Genomic DNA, 21,450 nt, shown 5'->3' with positions numbered 1-21,450 from the left:
GATACATCTAATAAGGGGTTAATATCCAAAATTTATAAAGAACTTATAAAACTCAACACCATAAAAACAAACGATCCACTTTAAAAATGGGCAAAGGACATGAATAGATGCTTCTCCAAAAAGGACATACAGATGGCCAATTGGCAACATGCTATTAATCAGACTTCAAGGTATTAAGACAATGCCAACAAAGTCTTTTTATTAAAATAACTAAGGAAGTTCTTGAAAATCCCTTAGGGATATTTGTAATAAAGAAAGAATTTCATTAAATAGCATACAAATTTAAAAAAAGATAACTTATTCCTGGATTCTATGTAAAAAGCATCAAAATATATGAATAGTAAAAATAACATAAATTCATGATGATAGTTAATGCAAATTTTAAAATTAAAAATATATATAACGCCAAGACTAACATGTATCATGTTTCTATAATCCTGCTTCATTCTTTTAAGAACCTTAATAATGTCAATCTTCTATTATGGTATGAAAGCACAGTGATTGTCCTTTTCCTCTCTTATGATTCGAGCACCTATAATACTACTCGGCACAAAATAAATGAAAATAGTTTAAATCAAATAGATGAGCAAATAAAAATGAATGACTATGAGAACTGGTGCTTCAGGTGCAAGAAGTATGACAAAAGGGGTGAAAACCAGTAAGGTTTACAAACATTTTGTTCCTATGAAAGTTTTGCCCTTATTCTTCCCTCTGCTGGTATCACATCACTTGTCCCCCGGACCTGGGTTGGCTTCCCTCAGGCTCCGGTTTCCTCAGGAAGGGCATCTGGAATCATGTCCGGCAGACATCCGGTCTAATTAGCATATTGCCCTTTTATTATTATAGATTACAGAAATATACTTATCTCTTTCATAGCACTAATGCTAAATTATAAATTTTCATATTTTTGTTTTCATGTCTTACTCTCCCACTACAGGGGAAGTGTTTTGCATTTTATTTTCAACTAGAGGCCTGGTGCACAAATTCATGCATGGGTGGGGTCCAGCTGGCCCACCCTGATCAGGGGCTATCAGGCTGGGCTGGCTGTGGGGAGGGGCTGCAGGTGGTTGGCCGGCCAGGCCACCCCCTGGTTGAACTCCCAGTCGAACTCCCAGTCAAGAGGATAATTTGCATATTAGCCTTTTAATATATAGGATACCTAAGACAATGTATGTCACATTAATAATTCTAAATAAATAGGTAGTAAAGTATTGGATACATGGAAGCATGAAAAGCTTCTGATTCCTAGATTTTCAGGCAGCTCTCTAGAAACCACAGGCAAACACACCCATACAAAGTCAATGTGATGTCCTTTTCCTCTGTAGTTTTCAGTTCCCTCACTACTTCTTATGGTTCCCCACAGAGAGACCTTTTCATATCCAGTAAAATAGAAGAATGGACATTGAAGTAGTAATGCTTATTCATCTTCACCCCAGCTATAGAAAGAACTTTCAGAGGAACTATCTATCAATGTGCCATGAAAATGCAACAAGCAGAAAGCTCCTGCCTCAAATCTCAGGTGAGTTCTAATCCATTTAGGTCTGGGAAAAAAAACAACACAGGTAATCTTTACGGCCTCCAGTCTCTTCTGAATTCGTAAATTTTCACCTAATATTTATAGTGACTCAAAAGATCATATGCAACCTAATGAGAAAGCTACACATGAATATCTATTCTTCAATCTGCTTCCTCTCCCTCTCTCTTTCTCATCTTTTGTTGTTGTTGTTGTTAATCCTCACCTGAAGATATTTCATTGATTTTTAGAGAGAGTGGAAGGGAGGGAGAGAGGGCTGGGGATAAAACCGGCAACCAAGTACATGCCCTTGAACTCCCAACCATTTGGTGTGTAGGCCAACGCTTTAGCCACTGAACCACATGGGTCAGGGCTCTGGTTCTCTCTCTCTCTCTTTCTCTCTCTCTCTCATCTTAAAGGTTTACACTATGTCCACTTAAACTTCAGTCTGGAGAGGTCTGGCAGTTGCCAGGTACCTAACCAATATCCACTTTCCCCTTCCTATTAACAGAACCTTGGTTTTCATGAATACAGCAATATAAGTAGCTTAAAATGAAAAACAAGACTAAAAACTCAGACATTTCTCTCTGCTCTTTCCACCTAGAAGTGATCATATGGCACAGTTCTATCCCAAAATGGACATCACTGGAACTTCTGGAAAAATGTCTTTTCTGAACAAGGTCACCATCTCTTTCTCTGTACCCCTTGTACTACTGCCCAGAACGTTCATATTAACTGGTGATACAGAAAAAAGCCAAGTAAATGTAAATGCCTTCTGGACATCCTTCCAGACGACCTTCCAGATGAAGTTGGGGCTGCCAGGGAAGCCTGGGTCCTGGGTGCCAGAGGGAAGCCGGTGCTGGCAGCTGAGGGAAGGAAGGCCTACTCTTGCACGAATTTCATGCATCAGGCCTCTATTATTACACAGTCATACACACAGGATCATGTGTAAAGTGACTACATATTTATTGCCCATGTCTTAATCCAAGGCTTTTCTAAGAATCCAATAGGTACTTTCATTAATCACCCTAAGACATCAAACATAAACTGGAACCATGACATATAGTTACCTAATGGGAGACCGATATTCTCAGTGGCCTCAAAATAAAGTTCTTTCCAGTTGGAGGTGGCTAAAATATATGTCACTTTTGACATCCATTTCTATGTATCTAATCCATTTCCCCACTTTAACTACTAGATTTAAATATTGTGTGCTATAGAAACAAACTAGGTGCATCATAAATGCAGTAGGCCATAGGCTTGAAGTCTCCTCAAAATATAGCACTCTGTGATCTGTCCCTGCCTGCCATTGCCCTCACTTGGCCACTTAGAACAGTGTTTTGTTGTTTTGTTGTTTAATGTTCTCTTTCACAAGGCTGTCTGTTCAAAGAGCCAATTTCCCTGCAGACCTGGTCATAAGATTGACCTGCCTGTGTTTCTCTGCTTCACCACATCTACATTCCACTCGAGTCTCAATTAAAAACCTTCTGATTTTCCCTTTGCATTCAGCACTCACAATTTCCTTCTTTTCTTGTCCCCGAAGGCTATGAAAGTCATGGGCAGTAAACATATTGAAAAACTGGCTTAAACTTGGGCAGGGGAGGAAGGTATTAAAGAAACATTGATCCATACCTTTTATTATTTTTTGTTATCACAAACCAAAAAAGCATATTTACATATAATAATTACTAATCTTTTACATAGGTTTTGGAGAGCAGGTAAGGGAAGGCAGAATAAGGACAGGGACTCTGCTTGGGGGAACCAGGCTAGACCAGGAAGCCTTGTAACGTCAGAACTCTTCTGAAGGAGCCACAGGCTAACCATGCAGCAGGAAGACATGGAGAATATGGAGAGAACAAAACTTTAGCTTTCTTGGAAAATCTGACTGCTCTGAAAATTAGTTCATCTCTTTATTAGTTTATAAGGTTAAAACAAAATACAACTCAAATGGTTCACACAAGAAGGGGAATTATTGGCTCATGAAACTGAAAACTTCAGAGGTAAGGCTGGCTTCAGGTATGTCTTCATGTACAGCTTTACGGGAGGTGAATAAGTCCTGATTTCTCCATTTTTTTCACCCAGACCTCCTGCCCTCTGAATGTTGGAATCATTCTAAGACAGGATTTCTCCTTGGGCTTTTAAAGTAGTTGTCATCCTTTTATCCTCTCAGCTCTAAATTCAGTTGTTGTTGTTGTGTGGTGTGTGTGTGTGTGTGTGTGTGTGTGTGTGTGTGTGTGTGTGTTTATAAAGGCAACTCTTTCAACACATCAAGTCAAGTTTGGGGCCTGAAGCTAATTGGCTCCAATTAAGTGAGAAATACTCAAATACTCTGTCACCAACCTTGAATGGACAGGGTGGCTAAAGATATTGGATTAGGCAAACGAGTAGTCACTACTGAAACTAAGAGTAAAATTAACCCTACATGAATTTCATGGATTGATGGTTAAAAAAACGATTGAGGATACACTGAGCATCTTCTTCAATGTAGCTATTATTACTACTGATGTTGCTGCTACTCACAGCTAACACTGAGAATGGACCAGGTATTAGGCAGCGCCAGGGCTTGACATACATCATTTCATTTAACCCTCACTATAATCCTAGAAAGCTGGCATTTTCATTATTATCTCCATTTTACATACAGGAAAACTGAGTCTGTAATGGCACTATAAAAAGTACATAACAGAGCCAGGATTTATTTCTAAAGCTCGCATTCTTAAATAATGTCTAATATTGCCTAATTTGCTAATGACTACAGAAACACAATCTAGAAATTTTGGATATATGACTACACATTGGCTTAATTTTCCTAAGGGTAAGATAGAAAGTAAAAATATAAAATTAAGTATCATTTTCAAATGATTCAACTGAAGGTCCTCATTAGTGCTGATGTTAGAAGCTTAATTCTACTTTTATTTTTCAATGAAAAATGTTATTACAAACAAATATGCTAATTTTTACAATTAAGGCTAGGCCTGGAGCTAAAGTATTAACATTTTCCAGAAGTTACAAACTCAGAATAAAACCAACACCACCTACAGCTGAAAACATCATAATAAGATAAAAATGTATGCTTATATTATTCAATCCTTACTGAAAGTATAAGTAATGACCTGTTGATTCATTCTAAAGAAAGGCAACAAACTATATAGTAAAAGGCTATATGCAAATAGACCAAATAGCAGAACAACCGAAAAACTGAACAACCGAACAAGCGGTTGCTATGATGTGCGCTGACCATCAGCAGGCACACATGGAACATGGTGGACATTGGCAGCAGAGCACAGAGCACAAAACATGGTGGGCTTCAGCTGTGGCGGGATGCTGGAGCAGGTGAGTGGGAGCGCCAGATCAAGGCGGGGCACTGGTCACTGTCATTGGGGCGAGCATCTGGTGGTTACTGAAAGTTCTTTGCTCCCACCCACCACAGTCCTGTGGCCCCGCTTGCACCCGCTGCCAGTGCCTGGTCCCAGTCCTGAGGTACCGTCAGTGGGTGTGAGCAGCGGCTGCTAGCCCTGATCACCCCTGAGAGGTTCTCTGCCTCCCCTTGCTCCTGAGGGGTGACTGGGGCAGCAGCCACACTTGCACCCGCTGATGGCATTGGCCCTGCTCGCACCCGCTACTGCTGCCGGCCCCAATTGCTCCATGCCGTCAGTGGGTGCGAGCAGGGGCCAGTGCCATCAGAGCATGGGAGCAGTGGTGGCAGGAGTGGGGCTGCTGGCAGAGAGGGGTTTGGGGGGGGGGGGAAGACCATGGTGGGAGGGGCCAGGCGGGGGCAGGGAGGATGGGCCAAGACCCGCCCATGTGCCCACTGCAGCCTTGTGGCCCACAAAGGTGTACAAATTTGTGCACTGGGCCCCTAGTAATTCTAATAAAACAATCATGTCACATGTTTGCAAGGAACAAATGCCAGATTCTTGGGCTGGCAGGATTCCATATTTTCTTTATTTTTAGTTGAAAAAAATACCTCACTTCAGTTAATTAATATATATGAGGGTAAAAAGACATTGAAAAAAATAAATATTTTTTTTTCTCAGTGCTATAGCCAAAAATTAACCTGAATTGAGAAAGAAATGTTATAAAATTCAAGGAAACCATGAGTATATGGAAGAACAGAAATATGCAAATGACCTAAACTGAATATTAACAATCTAATCACTGAACCATAGTTGTGATTTGGCCTTTGACTTCTCTCTATTCTGGTGCCATTAATTTCAACATTCTATGATTAATTTGGCATTAATGGCTAAGGTGACCTCTTACTGTTCTTCAATATTAGGGAGTTTTTAGAGATACCACTTTTCCCAAGAAATAGTTTGCATATACCTCAAATTTCAGAATCTTCCATAAGGGAGTCAGTTGATGAGAAAACTCAAATTCCAAAGCAAGCATTTTGTACCCCTATTCTAGACATGCTTAAAAATCTATTTATTTTCAACATGGAGTGGAAATCTTTTACTGAGAGATGAATTGTAATCACCAGTGGCTTCACAAGAAAATGTCTTGGTCAACCTTTGCTTCTATCCCACCTCTCTTTTAGAAGCCCTACTTAGTTAAAAAAAAAAAAAAAAAAAAAAAAAAAAAAAAAAAAAAAAAAAAAAAAAAAAAAAAAAAAAAGAACATGACAACAATATAAAACTACAACACAGGATCAGCCTCAATGCAGAGATGTCTGAACAATGTGATTCTTCTACCAAACTTTCCATATTTTAACAAGACAGTTATATCATATTCAAATTTGAATGAGTTAAAGGAGCTAGAAAGTGTGTGGAGTCACAATCAGGATAATTATTATAAAACCATAAAGACCAGATGGCCAATGGAATATTACCAGAAGTAAGCTGCACAAAATGCATCCATCAACAGAATCAACAAGATTTTAACAGATATATTTATTTGGTAAGTTTTCAGTGCTGTGGGAGATATTGATCTATATTAGACATGATGCCTAACATCAAGAAGCTTGCATCCGACAGGATAAACAGGGCATAAATCTAACAAAAGGAAGAAAAGAAATATACAGATAAATATCTTATCAAAGTACAAAATGTGAAAGCTATTTTTGGCTGTAGAAACAGAAAAATTGTATTGGGTGCTCAGTGATGGGAAATTTTGGAAATCTGATAGTGGGAAAGCAAAAGAAATTAGAGGAATAAAATAAAAAGTACTTTCTCCTGTTGTCCACCGTGTGGGTATAAAATATATTTTTCTTATGGCTCTCAATATTGACCTTTTCTTCTCCCTCAGAGACTCCTTCCATGTTTCTTAGTAATTCTTCATACAGTTTTTCAATATAAAGTCAGGATCCTCTTGCAATCTTCACATTTTCTACTCTTGCTGAAGCACCAGACCATAGAATTCTAAATTCTATGGCCCAAAGAATATGAATAAGTCAAGCATTCTCTCATTCTTATTGTTACTGCTGCTTTAATGAAAACCATCATAAGCCAGGGGATAGGCTGCCCTGGTTTTAAAGAATCATGCTTTTGACATTACATTGTAAAAATATAGAGAGTAGCACACTCCTAATTGCAACAGCAAATAGGATAAGCAATGCTGATTAAAGAAATGAACACTGAACTCCAAGTTCCTTTTTCTTGACTTATCTCACCTATACAGAATGAACTCCTTTTAATCACTTAATTTCTCTGTTTCCGAGGTGTAGCTTCTGTCACTCAGTAATAATTATAATATCAGAGTTATTACAAAGCCAAATGAGACCATATGAAAGTTCAGGAAAAAAACTGAGAAACACTCCACAATGAAAATGTTTTCTTATACTAGATGTACCGGTTAATAATGCGGATTTTTTTCAACAGATGGAGTTACCCATATGTTGATATATATGCGATTTGATATGTGTGCTGTATTGTTGTATTGACAGCAAGCTTCAAAACTTCATTTGTCAAATTTGCTGAAAATGTTAACATCATAGATATTTTTTTACACTTAAAAATGTCGAGTTTAGTGCCAAAAAAAGAGCATTTGTGGGAAGTTTTAATTCATTATTTTGAAGAAAAAGTTATCGTATACTTCAGGAAGCTTATAGTGAATATGCTCCATCTCAAGATACTTGTGAACACTGGTTTAAATTCTTTAAAACTGATGATTTCGATGTGAAAGGCAAAGAACGTCCAGGTCAACCAAATAAGTTTGAAGACCAACAATTACAAGCATTGTTGGGTGAAGATGCGTGTCAAACTCAAAAACAACTTGCAGAAAGATTAAACGTTGCTCAGCAAACAATTTCCGATTGTTTACAAGCAATGGGAAAGATTTTAAAGAAAGGAAAATGGGTGCCACATCAACTGAACGAAAGACAAATGAAAAACCAAAAAGTCATCAGTAAAATGTTGCTTCAACGGCATGAAAGGAAGTCTTTTTTTGCATCAAATTGTGACTGGCGATGAAAAGTGAATTCATTTTGAGAATCCCAAATGTACAAAATCATGGGTTTATCCAGGTCAACCATCAACAATGACTGCAAGGCCAGATCGCTTCGGAAAGAAGACAATGCTCTACGTTTGGTGGGATCAGGAAGGTGTGGTGTATTATGAGCATCTAAAACCAGGTGAAACCATTAATACTGATCACTACCGACAACAAATAATCAATCTGAACCACGCTTTGATAGTAAAACAACTAGAATGGGCCAGAAGACACGGCAAAGTAATTTTGCTTCATGATGACACACCGTCACACACTTCAAAACCAGTTAAAGACATGTTAAGAGATCTTGCCTGGGAAGTATTAACCCACCCACCGTATTCACCAGACCTTGCTCCTTCAGATTACCACTTTTTCCAATCGATGGCACATGCACTTTCTGAGCAGCACTTCAAAAGGTACGAAGAAGTGGAAAATTGGGTTTTTGAATGGTTTGCCTCAAAACAAGAAAATTTCTATTGGGACGATATCCACAAATTACCTGAAAGATGGGGGAAATGTGTAGCTAGTGATGGGCATTACTTTGAATAAAGCACTTTTGATGTTTCTCTTGAAATTATCGTGTTTTCTTTGATTATAAAATCCTCATCATTAACCGATACACCTAGTAAATAACCCCAAGGAGAGCACAGTATTATTAAAAACTCATAGTTTGTTTTTTTAAAGATTTTTTAAAAATTGATTTCAGAGAGGAAGAGAGAGGGAGAGAGTGGGGGAAAGAAATATAAATGATGAGAGAGAATCATTGATTGGCTACCTCCTTCTACCCCTACTAAGGATCAAGTTTGCAACCTGGGCATGTGCCCTGACCGGGAATTGAACCATGATCTCCTGGTTCATAGGTCGATGCTCAATCACTGAGCCATGCTGGCCAGGCAAAAGCTCATAGTTTTTGAAGTTAACACCTAGATCAAGTTTTAGATCTATTATTCACCAGGATGGGCTCATTTAAGTAAACAACCTTAGTTATTAATCAATGTTTAGTAGTTAGTTCCTGTTCTTCCTCACAGTTTCTGTAAAAAATAAATACAAATCTAAAAACTACTTAGAAACAATAAAAACTAAACATACTATATTATTTTTACTAGCACAATGATTAATACTGCTGCTATGGTATCACTGTGTAGATACTCTTATGACAACTTACAATATTACTTATGCATCAGAATGTAAATCAACTTTAAAAAGTCACTTTATCACTGATTAGCTTCAAGTATAACTGGAATGGGTTAGGAGAGTGTTAAACAATAAAAATTAATATTCGTGTTATTTGAACTTTGTGTATCCCTCAGTTGAAATAAAACATTTATTAGTTTACTAAAGGCCCGGTGCACAAAATTTTTGCATGGGTATGGTCCCTAGGCCTGGCCGGAGATCTGGGCTAATCTGCAGGATGACCGGTGGGGTGATTGGGGGGCCCCCCCGCACTGGCAACCTCCTTGGCTGGTTGAACATCTGCCCCCTGGTGGTCAGTGTGTGTCATAATGATCGGTCATTCCACAGGTCATTCATTCAGTCGTTCATTTGATTTGCATATTAGGCTTTTATTATATAGGATAAGCAATCTAATTCAGATTATAGAGATAACTGATTCAAGACTATGACATTATCAATATAATTGTTTTTAGTTTATAAAGTAAATAAATAATAATCATAGAAAAATAAACATTTTCAAAACATTTTAATCATTAGCCACTGAAATAGTGATATGTGTGCTAAATGTATCAAACTACTTATTAAAAAGACCCAATAATTTTAGCCTAGTTACAAATCCTAGAGAAATCAAAACCACAATGAGATATATTATACAATCCTGTTAGGACAGTGGTTCTCAACCTTGGCTGCACATTAGAATCACCTGGGAATCTTTTTAAAATCGTGATTTCTGGGCCTCATCCTCCAGAAATTCTGTTTCTTTGTTATGCCCACCCCATAACAAAGTAGGGCCACAACATTAGTAACAAAGAAACAGAATTTCCGGAAGATGAGGCCCAGAAATCAGGATTTTAAAAAGATTCCCAGGTGATTCTAATGTGCAGCCAAGGTTGAGAACCACTGTGTTAGGATGACTACTACTTAATAGAAGAAAAAAAATATATAACAAGCATTGATATGTAGAAACTGCAACACTTGTACATGCTGATGGGAATGCAAAATGATGCAGCTGCTAAGGAAAACAGTATGGAGGTTCCTCAAAAAATTAAGTACAGAAATATCTTATGATCTAGCAATTCCATTTCCTGTTATATATACAAAGTACTAGAAACAAGATCTCAAACAGATATTTGCATATCCGGGCTTATTTCATCACTATTCACAATAGCCAACTTATGAAAATAATCTAAATGTCCATCAGCAAATGAATTAACAAAGAAAATGTGGTATATACAAACAATATGTATATTCCACCTTTAAAAGAAGGAAATCCTGTCATATGCTATAACTGGATTAACCTTAAAGACATTATGCTAAGTAAAATAAACTAGTTACAAAAAGATAAATACTGCATAATTCCACTTATTTGAGATATCTAAAGTAGTTAAACTCAGAAACAGAAAGAAGGATGGTGTTTGCTAGAGGCTGAGGGACAGGGAAAAGGGAGTTGTTATTTAATGGGTATAGAGTTTCAGTTTTATAGCATGAAAAAGTTCTAGAGATCTGTCACATAACAATGTGCATATAGTTAACACTACCATAATGTACATGTAAAAATGATGAAGATGGTACATATTATATTATACTCTTTTATCACAATAACAAATAAAAGAGGCATGAGTTTGAACTATAATGCATCTTCTCTGCTCCAAACAGATAGCAATGATGAATAAAATATAAAATATAAAAGGCCTAGTATATATTTATATATAACAAATTTATGTAATATGTAATTTATTACATATATGTAATTTATTAAAATATATTTCACTTTCAATGATATTTCAAATATATTTTATATTTCATTTTCATTGAACTATCAGCTGTTAAAGTGTGTGATTTAATAAACACTGCCTTTATAATCATTCAAAGTATGAGAATACATTTCTGGGGGACACCCTATATAAGGCTTATATGACATATCCACGATCAAAGCAAGCTAAGCACCTGTATAGGATAGAAACACAAAGCACTGAGCAGGTCCCAGCTGCAGGTCTACTGAGCTTCAGGTCCTGAAGGAGGCTTGTGACCCAGAATTGTGCTCTGCTCAAGTCAATGTCAACAAAAGCCCTCTGTGTGCACTAGAGGGCCAGAGGCAGGCTACCGCGCCATACCAGGACCTGGGATAGTTTTCCTGCTCCAACTTTTAAAGGACTGAAATAAAGTATGTAGTTACTACTTTAGGCAAGAAGCAATGATAGACATAGCCTCACAATGAGAGGACCTAGCCACAACCCTAGCCCAGGCCTCTTTCCCTAACCCCAATGTTACACTCAGAGCCTTGAAATGACTCTTAAAATCTTACTCTAAACTAGAGCCCCGGAAGGCTGGATAGAGACAATCAAAACAGCGATAGGAGGTGAGACCTCAGAGGGAGAAGTAGATTTCGGACAGGAAAAGAGGGAGATAAATGTTCCTGCAGATCAAAATTCCAAACACACAGAGAACTCATTCTAAATTCTAACATAATCTGAATCCGCTTCTAAAAATGGCAGCCAACAAAACTCCACAATAGAAACATGAATTCATTACAAAAGAAATTAACCTTATGGAAAAGTCTGACAAAGTATTATAATAATGCTCAGAAAGATAAATGAGTTCATGAATGTTTTTTAAAAGAGCCAGATAATAAAAATAGGAGGCAATAAATCAGGAACAGGTAAATATTAAGCAGAAACCATTAAACATCCAAACATGAAAATTATAGTGAAATTACAAAACAGATGGCATAAAATTAAGAGTAGATTAATTGGCAAGTTTTCCATGTAAGTCATTTAAGTATTGTCAGCTCAAGAGGCTGGAAAACATGAGAAATAAAACGTATATGGGTTGAGAGTTTAAATTTTCCAAAGTTGAAGAACTATGGTTCTTTGAATTAGAAGGGAATTCTGAATTCCTAATAAGATAAATTAAGATAGATTCACAACTAGACATTATTATAAAGAACTTGCAGAACATGATGTATAAAGAGTAAAACGTCTTTCAGGTTTCCCATATAGGTTACCAAGGAAGTAAAAAATAACAAACTGGCAGCACACTTGTCATGGTCAGTAACATGCCAGAAGTCAATACCATATAAAAATATTGGTCCAGTTCTAATTGTATAACTGTCTGAACTATAATCCAAGAGGGAAGGTGAAAGGAAGGCATTTTCACCAGAATGAAGTGAACTCTAACACACAAAGCAAAGTTTTCATTTAGAAGAAAACTCAGAGGGGCCAAATTTGATACAGACAGACAGAAACAAAAACGATGTGCATGGAAATTCTTTTAAAGATCGGTAAGTTTAACTATTAGCTATAGAATAATAACCTATTGTGCATATGATTTCATTTTAAAGTATAACTAATCAAATTGCCAAGAAGGGTGGTGGTGCTCACTGAGCAAGAAAACACCCTCAGATCTGTCAGCTGTTTGGGAGAATAGAAACATTGAAAATATTTAGCAAACTATATACTTATGTATGTATGTATGTTAAAAATAAGGGTAAATCATTAAAGGGGTAGAATTATAACCTACCTTTACAAAGTAACAGAAAATTTTTAAAAAAAATGTTTCACTAATGTAAGGAAATAAAGAATATGGAAACAAAAATATATAAACTATAATGATGCAAACAAATACAGATGCATTAACAATCTCATTAAATACATATGGATGAACGTCACCTATTAAAACATACATTTTCTGGAATGGATCTTTAAAGTTTAGCTCTACAATTCCTAACATCACTCTGTCTTTCTCTCACCTGGTTAGAAGAAAGTTGGAAGTAACAAGGGAATTAATTTCTGGCTAAAAATGAATACAAACTAGGTAAATGGCACTAGATAAATGATACTGTTTGTGAATTTCCCTTGAATGCTCTGTCTCTGTTTCTTTGGGTGTCTTGGGTCACACACCCCTCTCCCACTCCTTCCCCATCATATACTCAGTTATGGTCCTTACTGGTATGCCCAACTACACCGTTGCACATAAAGTAGAAAACTGCTCTTCAAATAACTTCAAACCTTAATATATACAAAAACACCCAGGACAGCCTATGTTAACTGCCTGTCTTTAATTCACCACAGGGCTGGGCTCCTGGCTGCATTAGTGCTCTCCTGCTGAGGCAATCCGCACAGACAGCAGCAGTATGAAGCTGATAAAGCCTTGACACCCAATTCTCTTTTGGGTCTGCTTCCCCCATACTGGTCCCTTTTAGCGCTATTACAGCATCTTAGACCTATACCCCTATTTAAAATTTAAAATCAGCATTTACACCTATTGGTCCTATCCAGAAAGAGGGTGAAAGGAGGAGGCCTCATGATCGATGCCAGTGCTTATAAAGGAAAATTGCTCCCAGTAGCCTGGCAGGACCATAAACAGGGAAAAGCATTGCAATTCTTGGTATGAGGCAGGTTTCATTTAAGTGAAGAGGAAAACTGAAACTCCAGGAACCTCAAACAGGTAACTCAGCAACAGCTGACTACTGGCTTTACTAAGGCATTAGCTCCTTTACCAAAAAACAAAAAAAATAAAGCACCTCCAGTAAGATTCTCTTGGCAAGAATTTCTTAAAACCTCCTCTGATGGGCTCAAGCCATGAATCTCTGAAAATGCTGCAGAGTATAAAGGTTAGTCATCTCATACTGAAAATCCAGCCTCCTCCCAGGAACTCTGGGATTGCATCCAACAGGGTGACCCCTCCGCACTTCCGCCCCCTACACACACACACACACACACACAGGCTCTTACACAACTGCCACCTGCCTATACTACCACTGCCAGACTCTCGGTGTTTTTCCTCCTCCTAGACCTTTGGAAATCACTCTGGTCCAGAGAAATAAACTCTACAGCTTCTATGGAACTACACCCTGAATTATAAACTCTTAAATAAATAATCACCTTCTAAATATAAATATGAGCGTAATATACTCTACCTTTAGCTGTTGACTGGATGGCTGATTAAATCCTTAAACCATATTATCCCTAGGATCATCTCCATATTTTAGCTTGGAATACATTCAATTTTTTTTAAGTTTAAGAAACTAAAATTACTTTAAATAACAACCTGCTATCTTCTTTTTCTTATTTTCATTTTTACATTTAAAGCACAGACTCACAATAACTGGACATTAAGAACTGTTAGAATTATGGCACACCAAGAATGAGAGCCAGTATTGCTCAATGGTTGAGCATTGACCTATGAATTAGGAAGTCACATTCCCAGTCAGGGCACATGCCCAGGTTGTGGGCTCAATCCCCAGTGTGGGGCATGCAGGAGGCAGCCGATCAATGATTCTCTCTCATCACTGATGTTTCTATCTCTCTCTCCCTCTCCCTTCCTCTCTGAAATCAATAAAAATATTTTTTTAGCCCTAACCGGTTTGGCTCAGTGGATAGAGCATCGACCTGCGGACTTGAGGGTCCCAGGTTCGATTCCGATCAAGGGCATGTACGTTGGTTGTGGGCACATCCCCAGCAGGGAGTGTACAGGAGGCAGCTGATTGATGTTTCTCTCTCATCGATGTTTCTAACTCTCTATCCCTCTCTTTCCCTCTCTGTAAAAAATCAATAAAATATATTTTAAAAAATATTTTTTAAAAAGAATTCTACTATGAATGACAGATACATTACTAATATCAAGCATAATATACCAGAAATCCATTTAACTGAATATTTAAAAAGTTTAATGGCAGTTACTCAATAACTGATTTAGTATCTTGTAAGCATAAGAGAACTTCCTGAATAACCTTGTGTTATTTACTGAGAACACAGAAAGTAAAAGTGGAAATCTGTAGCAATGATTTTCAGGATATTTCTTCTTGAACTACAAATAGACAACTCCCTTATAAGAGAACAGAAATTATATATACACAAGTTTTCGTGCAACCACATTCTCCCTCAATGCATAAATTATTATCTTGAGATTGAATTGGTGTTAGAATATCATTAACTTCTTTACAACATGTTAGTGCTGATAATGTAGCCACTGATGTTACCTACTTTTATCAGCTTCAGATTTAAAAATGACGTTAGACAGCATCATTTTAAAGGTCCAGAAATTCAGTCAAAGAGAGGAGGTAACTTGCTCAAAGGGATAACTTCAGAGAAACTGAATGCAGATTAAACTTAAATATCCCAGCCCTTAATCCAGGGCTCAGCCCACACATTAACATTGCCTTCAAAGTGACCAGTTACCCCAGGAATCTGACCCATCAGGTACTGCACAGATTTTATTAAATACAACAAAAGCATAATCTATTTTCAAAGTTCTTCCTCCATAGACAGAGAAGACTCCCAGACAAACTGAAGAATCTAGCTTCCCAAACCATCCTCTGTGCTTGAAGAAGAGGCAACAGGAGAAAGGAAAGATGACTCACTTCTTACATTAAACATAAAGATAAAATTCAAAAAGTAGATTATCCTACAGAAGCGGAAGCTAGATGAAGAGAATTTACATTGCAGGGAAGTGACTAGCTCTTTCTCAACAGGACACTGTTTGTAACATTTTGAATTATAAAATCTTCATAATAACCCTGACATACTGGCTCAGAGAACATAGAATTATGTCAGCTGCCACTTTTTCCCCCCTGAAATAATGGAATGGAATGATGGTTACTCCAATGCCAGTTTACACACACACACACACACACACACACACACACACACACACACACACAAAGGGACTTACTGAGCTGTAGAGATAGCCTTCACCATTCATGGCCACATAGAGGCTGGCCTTCACCCCTTGGATGGCCACCACACGCAGGCCCACGGGAATTAGATTGAAGAGAGCTAGAAAGGAAAAAGACAGAGAAGAAAGGGATCAGTGACCTTTTGAGTAAATCATCTCGTTTATTAAGATAACTTTTTTGGGAATTAAAAACTGTGAACCAAAATGGAGAGGGAGAGGGAGAAGGAGTAAAAAAGGAAGAGGGAGAATGGGAGAGAATGAATGTCTAAGGGTGAGGACAACTCACCCTTCTTGTCTCTGCATCACCACTATGTGGTTCCAGGTAAACCACATGAACTCATCTGTAATGAAGGGTTTACATTAGAAGGTTTCTAAGGGCCCCACCTGGATCTGAGAATTCAAGATCTCCCCTCCGCAAAATGAACAACACTCAAACCACATAATATCAGATGTTTGTTTTATAACAAATAATTTAAACCACAATTTTTTCAATAGTGGAACATATTTATAGTAAAAAAAAAAATGCTAATAAAGTATGATCTTTGTAACAAATGCCAGACTTCTTCCTTTGTTCTCACCACTGTCCTTGTGCTACTGAAATAACTTAAGAAGTACAAGACCTTAAGGTCTTGTTGGGGAAAGAAAGCTAAGACATATGGAATCATCTGATACAGTGTATAATTTATGTCTATAATTAAATGTAATATATGCATTCTATATATATTCTCTGTGTTACAGAGTTCAGGAAAATGGAAGGTCTGTGTGGAATGAAGTAGTCGGGAAATATCTTACACAGAAGATGGAACCTGCGTTGACACCTAAAGAAAGGACAGCAGTTGAGTGAGCCAGGGACAAAAGAACATTTAGCGTGGCAGTAAATTAGGTGGCTCTGCAGGGTAATGGGTGTGCACAGGAAGGGGCTGGCAGATTGGAGGATTTATTTCACATTGGGAAGAAATGGAAAAGAACACCATGTAGATAAGGTAGGGATAAATAACTGAGACTCTGGCATTCTAATCTTAGAGATCTGGACTTTCCAAATGGGCAGCCAGAAGTTGGCATAAAAGGATTCACGCAGCAAGATTACAAAAATGTGTGAGCCTTGCAGACAACATAGCTTCTAAAACCCACCACTCAGAAGCTGCATGATGTGGAGCTGTTCATTTAACCTCTCTGCTTTAGTTTTTCTGTCTGTAAAATGGGCATAATAATCCTCACTGCACAAAACTGAAAGAATAAGCAAATGCATTATCATGTTCTTAAAAATTTTCATAAACAGAGATGTGGTCTCTCTTATATTATGAGTTACTTATCATTAATATATAATGTTCATGTGTCAAGTAAGGTTAGCCTAGGGTCTGATGCAAAAACTCATATATCACCCTAGTAATATTGAATTTATATTCAGAAGATTACTTAGTACTTTAAAAACAATAATATTTCATATTTGTGCAACACAATTTTCAAAGTGCTGATAAATCCATTATTGTATTTGACCTGCCACCACAAACACTAGGAAGAGTTCAGGACAGAATGATCATCCTAAATTTTAGAAGGGCAAACAGGTTCAAAGAGATAAGCCGGGTAAAACAGCATCTGAACAAAGCCTTTCTGGCTCTTTAATGTGGTTACCTGCCCCAAATATCCTATTTCCCCCCTTCTTCCATTTCAAGTTTAATTTCTCCTAATATCTGTTCTTACGCTCTTACAAAATAACAGGTGATTTAGCTATTTCCCTATATAACTTGCAGCTAGTGTGGCTACAGATTCAGTACTAGCCAAGAAGATGTAGGCAGAAGGGTCTCTTAATGCATAAAGCCTCCTTCCCTAAAGACAGCTCATAAGTGTCTCTTGCCCTGATCTCAACGCTTTACCTAACTGCTGCTTAAACAGTGGCAGCTGGATCATGACTAGACCATGAGAACAAGGGCTTCTCCTGAGGGAGTGGTAGCAGGTGAGCTGGAAGGAATTGGGTCCCCGAGGACTTTGTAGAGAAGTGGCACCAGTCACACATTCAATGTCCTAGGTCTGCCATTTTTGTAGGAAAATAAGTCTGTGCAACACAGAGTTAATCCTAATCCTAACTGATAGATATTGGTAATGAAAGCAGAGTTAACATGAAAGATACAAACTAATGCAAGATAGTTACGCATTGTAAATAATCACATTTACTAGACAATATCAAGTTTAATGACGATTCTTATGGGAAAAGTAATGAAATCCAAAATTGTACATAATGTCTTTCCAAGGTAAAGATTTCCCTGGCAAAACGCAGGGACATTGGTTTCTTTGGCTAAAACAGAAATAGAAAACCAACTATGAAGCTTTACCTATCTAAGGAGAGTGAGAAAACTACTCAAGTTAGGCAGGGACAAACACTTGTGTGAACATTTTATATGAACCACAAGGTGACAATGACTTTAGATAGTGTGCTTTGGGAGATTTAACAAGTTCATTTAAAAAATCAGTTCAAAAACCAATTTGTAATTAGACTTTTTAGTGGTAAAAACTACAAACTGTTCTCTTTGGGAGGGTCTGCATCTGCCTCCTAAAATCTTGAGAAATGGAAAATGACTTACCCTTACCTACTCTTTCTCTTCAGTGTAGCACACTGGCTATAACCCACTGGAGCCCTTCACTACTCAGTGGGAATTCCTCCTAAGTCTCCATTCTTTCTCTTCATCCTCAAAGCCATATCCTAACTCATGTAACCAAGGCACACCATTCAAGTACCTTGCATCTATTCTTACCATTTCCCTTCTTACAACCTCTAGTGATGGATTCCTCAATGTCTACAGGATAGATCCAAAGTCTTTACTTTGGTGCTCAAAGCCCTTTGCAACCTGGTTCCAACCCAATATTCTATTTTGTCACCTGTCACTCATTTCATCCACTATAACCAGCTTTTAAGAGATTTTTACATTTGCTAAGTTCCCCCATGATCTTTAACTAGGCTGATCTTTTTTTTATTTTATGCTCTCTTGAAAAAACTTATTTTCCCATTTCTAAATTTGGTCAACTCTTTTCATCCTTTAAGACCTATTTTATTGAAGTACATCATGAGTCTTATCTGAAATTGTTATAAGAAGAGGAGGTGTGTTCAGAGAATATAAATGCAAAATAAGGCAAAAAATGAATTGAATCAAATAGTTAAAATATTTTAGTATTCTCCAGATATTATAATCTTTGTAATAACTTTCAGCTTTTAAAATGTAGTCTTTTGTGATTTATTTTCTTACCTTACTCAGTTTTGTACTTAACTTTAATTTCATCATACTATATTTATTTTTCAAAGAGGGTCCCCAAAAGCATATAAATTTTAGGACCTATAACACTTAAGTCCATCTCAGAATGAAGTTTAAGTGGAAGGAGAGAATGAAAGAAAGTAACAAATGAGAAAGAAAAAACTAAGAGATTATATTACTTGAATGTCTACTTTTGTTTTCAGGCATTGTGCCAGGCATTTTGATATGCAAAATGTCATTTTTAAAATAAACTAGATATATGACTACTTCACTTTATTTCAGGGATAAAAATATTACCTTATTTTTTGGGTACAAAGTGGATAAATAAAGGGAATGAAGTGTCATTAAATGTTGGCATAAAATGCCTTAGTTGAACTCTCATATAGAACTTTGTAAATATTTTGATAGTGCCCCTGATTCGTCACTTATTCTTTCCACAAATATTTATTGAGCACTTACTGTATGCCACATGTCATACATAGGCCATGGAAATAGATGTATCCAACAGATGTAGTCTCTGGGGAATTATTTTCATCTGTAAATCTTATTGAGACTCCTACTATCCCGTGGGCAAGTGAAGGCCCTAGAAACTTGTACTATTATTCTCATTGCCTTGCATAGCATCTTGGTCTAGAAGTCACTACTCAATATCTGCCAAATAAATAATGAATCAGCAGTGGTTTCTCCTTAAGCTTTCTTATTTACAGCTTTTCTAGGTCACATTTCCATAATTAAGCATTGAAGATAACATTTACCACACATAGTATATATTCAAATGTGGAATTTAAAGGGAAAGCCAGAACCCTACATGATACAAAGTTTGAGAGAATATAAACATAGGGTGCATGGGGCCAGTGTGTGTGTGTGTGTGTGTGTGTGTGTGTGTGTGTGTGTGTGTGTAAGGGGATTCAGGTTTGTGGGAATGAAGAGTAAGGAAAAGTTTAGGGAATCTGTTACACCCAAGATATTAGACATCATGTATAATTATACTGAACCAAAAAAAAACTATTTTATAAAATTGCTATGTTATTATTCAACTTAATTTCTACCTGTCTATTATCCACAAAAGTTATTCCAGTGACAATATGGTGACAACCCAAAGAACATCAGAAAGTACCTAATGCGACAACCAATAAAGATGCAAAGAAGAAAAAGAAGGAGAAGGGGCCGAAACCGGTTTGGCTCAGTGGATAGAGCATCGGCCTGCGGACTGAAGGGTCCCAGGTTCGATTCCGGTCAAGGGCATGTACCTGGGTTGCGGGCATATCCCCAGTAGGGGGTGTGCAGGAGGCAGCTGATCGATGTTTCTCTCTCATCGATGTTTCTAACTCTCTATCTCTCTCCCTTACTCTCTGTGAAAAATCAATAAAATATTTAAAAAAAAAAGAAGGAGAAGGGAAGAAGAAAAGAAGGAAGAGAAGGAGCAAAAAGTTCATTCCAACAGGTAAAACCTTCTGTTCAACAGGTAAATCCAGCATCTTCCTAAGAAACTTCTAAGGGCAGGCTCCTTATTGTTTGTAATAATGAAGCACTAAAAAGTGCAGTTGTATTTTAAAATTCTGGGTTGAATTTGCTGAATAGGCAATGAAAAAATGCATTGATGACCCACTAAAAACACAAGTCAATTTATAGTGGAAAATACTGAGAGAGAATGGAACTATTTGGGGTTATAATTTATGCACTCCCAATATAAGATCATCTTGAAAATTCAGTATCATTTCCTATATGTCAAAATAATCTCAAGAAAGATATTTCATTAGAGTTTAAATGATATTATATCCTAAAGTTGATACCATATTGTATCAACTTATTTCCCTTTAATCCTACAGTCTCTTGCAAAGACATTTGTAACTGTAATATCCTATCTAATAAAAGACAAAAAGGGTAATTAATGGTACCTCTGCTACATTTCCCATTGGCTAATCAGGGTGATATGCAAATTAACTGCCAACAAAGATGGCGGCTGGCAGCCATGCAGCTGAAGTGAGCAGGAGGCTTGCTTGCTCCAGTGATGGAGGAAGCCAAGGTTCCCCGCCTGCCACGGCCTGGCTCTCAGCCCAAAAGCAACAATGTTTCAATTATAGAAGGTAAACAAACCCCAGATACCTGCTTTCAGCCAGCAGTGGCCTCAGAGGTGGGAACGCCAGTGACGGCAACAATGTTTCAATTATAGAAGGTAAATAAATCCCAGGGGAAAAAAGAAAAGAAAAAAAGGAGAGCCTGGGAGCTTCAGTCGCCGGCCAGCCTGAAAACGGCCCTCAGCACCTCACCCAGACTGGACAGGCACCCCAGTGGGGACCCCCATCCTAAAGGGCATGTGGCCAGCCTGCAAACAGCAATCAGCCCCTCACCCAGGCTGGCCAGGAACCCCAGCGGGACCCCAACCCTGATCCAGGACACCCTTCAAGGCAAACC

The 21,450-nt window shown here is 37.6% G+C and overlaps 1 protein-coding gene across 5 annotated transcripts in view; it reads right to left on the bottom strand.

Moving 5' to 3' along the window:
* The window catches only part of FGF12 (fibroblast growth factor 12), a 525,903-nt gene that overhangs the window by 168,671 nt on the left and 335,782 nt on the right, over positions 1 to 21,450 (bottom strand). For all 5 annotated transcript variants that reach the window (XM_036352398.1, XM_036352400.1, XM_036352399.1 and 2 more), the window contains one exon: positions 15,788 to 15,891. In XM_036352398.1, the coding sequence (XP_036208291.1) occupies positions 15,788 to 15,891 (104 nt within the window). The remainder of the gene's footprint in view (positions 1 to 15,787; positions 15,892 to 21,450) is intronic.

Source organism: Myotis myotis, unplaced genomic scaffold (genome assembly GCF_014108235.1).
Source record: "Myotis myotis isolate mMyoMyo1 unplaced genomic scaffold, mMyoMyo1.p scaffold_m19_p_2, whole genome shotgun sequence".
Taxonomy (NCBI): Eukaryota; Metazoa; Chordata; class Mammalia; order Chiroptera; family Vespertilionidae; genus Myotis; species Myotis myotis.
Note: the sequence above shows the minus strand (reverse complement) of the source record. Positions and strands in the feature narration are given on the sequence as shown.